This window comes from Nicotiana sylvestris, chromosome 4, assembly GCF_000393655.2.
Source record: "Nicotiana sylvestris chromosome 4, ASM39365v2, whole genome shotgun sequence".
Taxonomy (NCBI): domain Eukaryota; kingdom Viridiplantae; phylum Streptophyta; class Magnoliopsida; order Solanales; family Solanaceae; genus Nicotiana; species Nicotiana sylvestris.
Genome location: NC_091060.1, coordinates 156,638,952 through 156,644,881, shown reverse-complemented (window position 1 = coordinate 156,644,881; position 5,930 = coordinate 156,638,952). Strand labels below are relative to the sequence as shown.

The window sequence follows — 5,930 nt, the reverse complement described above, 5'->3', positions numbered from 1 at the left end:
AAACGTTTTTGGGTAATTTTCACCAATATCATGTTTAGTTGACTTGTTAAGTCACTGAACTTATTTAGATATTTGATTATGTATTTAAGGTATATAAACCCTTGAAAAAAATCAAAGGGGAAGTGTTTGAGGAAGTGGACAGATTTGGTTTGTTTACGGCGTAGATGATTCGAACGTCCCCAAGTTGTGATTGAACTGTTTTGTGGTAAAATACCAAGGTTTGTGTATAAAATTGTACTCTTTTTGGTTGCTGAAAATATGTTGAAATAACCTGATATTTTATTTTTCTTGTCTGTGAATTATATTGTTATATTCGGATTATATCAAGTCTTGTAAGAAATTTGCTAAATCGCCCATTCGTACGGATTGTTTGATCATTTTGCATTCTTGTTGGGACTTTGTCCTTTTTGTTGCAGTGACTTGGTCACTCACTTGGCATGCCTCTTGATTCGGATCTTTTGCCATCTTGACATTGGATTTGTAGTTCGTCTTGAATTATGGAACTTGTCCGTGTTAAGTACGAACTAGGAAGCCATTTTTAATATGGTTCTTGATTCTCTTGTCTATTGGGTTTTGACCCTACTTGATTTGGGGCTTCGGTCCATCTTGATATCTGATTATGCTTAGTGTGATGGCATGACGTACATATTGGGCGAAAAATGGATATTTGGTATACTCTCTTAAATTGATAGTATACACTTTCTAGACTCTTGAACATTGTTATTGATATTTGGAAACACTTCAAAGTTTGATATTGATATGTTTGATATATTTGTTCACTTGTTTTAAATTATGTTAAATTGAGCTAACTATGACTGAAAAGGGGAATTGGAGAATTTAATGACTCCAAGCCTAAAGTTTATACACCACTAAGCTTTATGCTTAGCGATAGTTGTTTTCTATCGTAGGAAATGTTCGGGATGAAATCTGAAGATGGCCAGGGTGAAGTAGTCTCTTTGGGAGAATTTATGGAGATCACATTTGCATATGCACCTTGGTTTGCATAGTTTTGGGACGTGTACATGATATACATGATATATATATATATGTCACACTTATGTTATTTGGAGGCTTGTTGGATTTTAAAGACCAAAATCTTGTAGCTTGAATTTGTAACCTATTTTATTGTATTATGGTGTTTTAATAACTCAAGTCTTGTAATATGCTGAATTTACACTTTCTCTTGTAAATATGTAGAAAAGGAGAAAACTAGTTTCCTTTGTTTTTTATATATACCCGATAGTTTGAAATTTATGTACAATATAAACTTGCGGTGATTTTGAATGATTGTATAAATCAGTTAGGAAGTTGCTTTAATCTGTTAATGTTTTGACATTGTATTTCATTTAAAATAAAATTATGGTGTATTTTAAAAAATAAAAATATATATTGCACTTTCAACCTTTTCGCATGGGCCTACTTCCGCTACTAAAATTATTCTAAATATTTTTATTAATATCTCTTTTAATATTTTGTAAGTAGGAAATTAGATTTGTTTTCTTAAGTAGTACCCTCCCAAAGGGGTTGCTACAATTTAATTAGGTGTCGCGCGGAATCTTGCAAAACATACCTTCAACGATGATAAACAAAACAAGGAAAAAATATATATCAAAAGAGGCACAAACATTTAACGTAGTTCGGTCAATTAGCCTATGTCACGGTGGAGATGAGCTATCCACTATATAAAAGAAAGTACAAAATATCAAGAGAACAATATCACGAAGAGGCAAACACAATGACACACTAACATTTGTCCTGCAAAGTTCACTCCCTACACATGACTCTCAAACCTCATATGGCTACTGTATGAGTCAAAATCTGACCACAAGTGGATTATCGTTAAAATAAATGGTAAGGGGTCGACCAAGCCATAGTCGTACCCACGAGGCGTAATAGCGACGAGTATCTCGGTCACTGTCGAGATCGAGCCATCAGAAGGCTTGCACGACAGAACATATGTCGTAATACTTGAGCGAGTAAGGAAGAGTATAGTCAAGAGGGGGTATGTTGTTTAAAGACCGTTGGATAAAGGGGAAGATTGATAATATATATATGAGGGAAGAAATCAAGAAAATAGGGGGTGGCCAAAAGAGAAAAAAGAACAGAATATGAGACCTCCAACAACAAAGCAAAAGCCTAGATTTGGTTACAAACCTTTGTAATCGTCATTGTTGAATCAATAATGATAGATCTCATAGTTATCAACGACATTCCTTCCTTTCCTTCTTTGCTCTTACAAGTACGGAACAATGTATCAAATATGTAAGCTTATCATTTACGTTTGATGTCTTTTAATCACCCTAAGAAATGTTATATAAGCTCGGTCTCCTTCGATTCTCGTATTCAATATGCTTAGATCTAGAGTTAATTATGTTTGGCTAAGATTTATCCTTCGTTTTCTTTATTAATTAGTTTAACCAAGAGCTCAATACTTTTTGGTCAAACAATTTGGCGCCGTCTGTGGGGATTTCTTAGCCAAAATTTTTAGTTTTCTTTTGATCTAGAACCAGCCAAGTATCACTTCCAGGCTGTCATAGCTTCACCATCTCGGTATAAACACCAACTCGAAAAATGGTAGATAAGCTTTTGAGATAACCAAACCAATCTAGGTCAGATCTCTACATAAAATAGAAATTGTGACCGATGTCTATACAAAACCCACGCCTCGCCTGTAATGATGGGTTTGGCACTTCATATGCATGTTTAAAGTAGATCACGGTCACTATGCGCTTGGCATGACCGCAATCCCATTTGACGTGTTCACCTTATATACCGGCTTGTACTTCCACCTTTTATGAGGGGACGATAGCCTACTGTGTGATCCTTTGAAATAGCGGGCATATCTTGCCTTATTTTTGTACCCACACGCACTGGATGATTTATGAATAAAGTATGACATGTTTCCCTTATAATTTGCGCATATCAAACGGGGTCGGACTGGGACTCGGTCTCGATATCCCAACGGGCAAGGTAAGTCCAACCCACGAGAAGCCTAGATGCAATTAACGATGAAGGCGAACATGGCTGCCAAATCTGAAACCATCATTAGAGTACGAGGCGAAGCGAGCGACCCTACAACGCAGCTCCTTTCACCGACTTGCCAGGCCAAGGTAACAGGAAATTTCATTTGTTTTTAACTTATCACGCCCTCTTGTTGGTTCAGAATAGAAACACGAGCACTCTCACAGGGACACGAACAAGGAACGAACGCCACCAAAACACCCCAGGAAAAGGTTTAGTATCATGCCAACTCGCAAGAAACGACCAAGAAAAGCCCTCTAAGTCATACCGTACCACAAATAACAGAAATGGTTCGGCACGGATCGACTATTGAGAAACAATCTCCAGAACATGGGGGGTTCACCCATGAAACACACAGTATTTTCCGATCAAAGAAAAGTTAAGCAAACTGGGACTTCACCCATGAAACGCAGAGTATTCTCCAATGAAAGCAAAGTTAAGCAAACTGGGACTCACCCGTGAAACACACAATATTCTCCAATGAAATCAAAATTAAGCAAATTGGGACCTACCCCGACACACGTGTAAACAATACGAAGACGAGTAACGTTCTCCAATAAAAATAATACAACGGGTTACAATTCCAACCTCACTCAAATTAACACCTTTACGGCCATCGGCCATCACCAAACGAAAGAAAATTTTGACCTTGCTCGAATTTACAGCAGGTTACAATTTTGACCTCACTCAAATTAATACCCTTACGGCCGTCGGGCAAGGCCAAATGAAAGAAAAGTTCGACCTCGCTCGAATTTACAACAGGTTACAATTTCAGCCTCGCGCGAATTAACACTCCTACGGTCGTCGGCCATCGCCAAAAGTTGAACTGACTTCGTTCGAATATACAAGTTAAGATTGACTTCGCCCAAGTTGGCAAGTCTAAATTCGACCTCGTTCGAATATACAAATAAAGATTGACTCCACCCAAGCTGGCAAGTCTAAATTCGACCTTGTTCGAATATACAAATCAAGATTGACTCTGCCTAAGCTGGAAAGTCTAAATTTGACCTCGTTCGAATACACAAGTCAAGATTGACTTCGTCCAAGCTGGCAAGTCTAAATTCGACCTTGTTCGAATATACAAAGTCAAGATTGACTTTTCCCAAGTTGGCAAGTCTAAATTCGACCTCGTTCGAATATACAAATCAAGGTTGACTCCACCCAAGTTGGAAAATCAAAAGTCAACCTCACCTGAACTTGCACAATGGGATCCAATTTTACTCCATTCAAGTAAACCAGATCCGCCCTCATTCGAATTCCCAATTAAAAGATCGAGGACTCATCATGGAGAAATCCGAAAATCTTCTCCCCAAAAACAAAAAAAAAACAAAAGAAAAAGAAAAACAAGGGAGAAGGAGAAAGAAAGTCAAGAGATACATAAACAGAGGCGAAGCAACTATTTTATTCAAATGTACATGCGCAACAACCGCGCCTTACAAAAGGCCAAAATAGGGCCTCAAGAAAAAAGTAAAAATAAGCGATAAAAGGACAAAAAAACTAAGTACAAAGCCGCAACAATGTTTTACTCGGCGTCACCTCCACCGCCATTCTCCCCAGCGTCATCATCATCAGAAGGGAGCCCATTCTCAACATCAACGCCCTCACCAGCTTCCGGTGTTGCAAGGTCGCAACCACATGCAATACGAGCTTTGCGTGACTTCGCCCGAGCATCTTCAAAGGCGGTCTCTGGAACATTCCCCGCCTCTTACAAACCCTTATATATATCACGGTGGGCCTCAGTATGGACCCATATCTCATACAGGTGGCAAGGAACAGTGGCTAAAGCAGACTCTTGAAGGGGAGCTTGAGCCAATAACTACGCCTTCTCAGCTTCAAGAGCCGCAACTCGGTCTCCCAAGATCGAAGCATCCCGATCAAGTTCACCAGTTTGCTCCTCGAGTCGTGCCTCCCTCAGCGTGGTCATCGCTCTCTCAGACTCCAGCTCGGACTTGAGGACGCGGATAGTATCCTCTAGTGCTGCCGACCTCACCAAAGCCGACACTCGATCATTCTCGGCTCTCTCCATCTCGTCCACTTTCTTTTCTAGCTCGACCACCTTCTCCGTCCATTCTGCACTCACAACATCGACCTTAGTAGCATTTTGCTCAAGCTCAGCTCGTAAAGATAGCACCTTCGCCTGAAGGTCCTCGCATTCCGCGGAAACCCCTTTGCTTACCTCAAGCTCTTTATCCTTGGCATGAAGCAGCTCCTCAAGCTCACTGCATCTGCAGATAGACTACATAAGTTCATCAATACTTTTCTCCAACTCCTCCCTGGTAGACTGGGTACTAGGGCCCGTTCTGAGCTGCTCGTGAATTTCACGACATATGTTGCGACACCATCGATACTTCTCGGCCATCTTCAGAAAAATCTCGATCCGCATCTCGGCCTTACGGGCACTCTCGACCTCCAGCATATAAATCTAAAAAAAGGGAAAGAAGAGAGGGAAGAAAGGAGTCAGTAAAGATAAAGGTACAAAGCAAAGAAAACAAAAAGGAACTCATCCTTAGGCCCATTGCGGCCACACCGCGTGACAACTCAGAGTCGCTGACATCCTGAAGAGCTCCGTTTTCAGCGGTGGAGCATAGAAGATTGAACTACGACACCAAATCCACTATGTCTTACAGTAGGTTGAGATCCGACAGAATTTTGAGTATTCGGGAAGGGCCTTCCGCTCTTACCATGGTTCGGGTAAAGCCCTCCTCAAACATTCTCATGTCCTCAGGGTCAATGTCGGATTCGAATTCATAATCGTCAACCATGATGCCCTTCCCCTTCTCATTAGCTGAAGATGGGGCGTGGTTCTGCCGAGATGTTGAAGGGCCTCCCAAAACAGCAATGGCAACCTCGGAACTCCATCTCTCCGCCATATTAGCCCCTTGAATGCTCACAACGGGTGTCATCCCCAT

At 40.6% G+C, this 5,930-nt stretch overlaps 1 protein-coding gene across 1 annotated transcript; it reads right to left on the bottom strand.

Moving 5' to 3' along the window:
- Positions 1 to 4,837: 4,837 nt before the first annotated feature.
- Positions 4,838 to 5,930, bottom strand: LOC138890391 (uncharacterized). Its single transcript, XM_070173774.1, has 3 exons — positions 5,703 to 5,930; positions 5,370 to 5,443; positions 4,838 to 5,246 (listed from the first exon to the last, which is right to left on the bottom strand). The coding sequence occupies exons 1-3, from the start codon at positions 5,928 to 5,930 to the stop codon at positions 4,838 to 4,840; spliced, it is 711 nt and encodes a 236-aa protein (XP_070029875.1).

What these genes read in the sequence shown, in the direction of transcription:
- LOC138890391 (XM_070173774.1), bottom strand. Translation starts at nt 5,930, where the DNA reads ATGGGGATGACACCCGTTGTGAGCATTCAAGGGGCTAATATGGCGGAG. An exon ending in AGGGCTTTACCCGAACCATG is followed by an intron (nt 5,444 to 5,702) that starts GTAAGAGCGGAA and finishes CCCTTTTTTTAG; the next exon opens with ATTTATATGCTGGAGGTCGA. An exon ending in TTTCTGAAGATGGCCGAGAA is followed by an intron (nt 5,247 to 5,369) that starts GTATCGATGGTG and finishes GTCTATCTGCAG; the next exon opens with ATGCAGTGAGCTTGAGGAGC.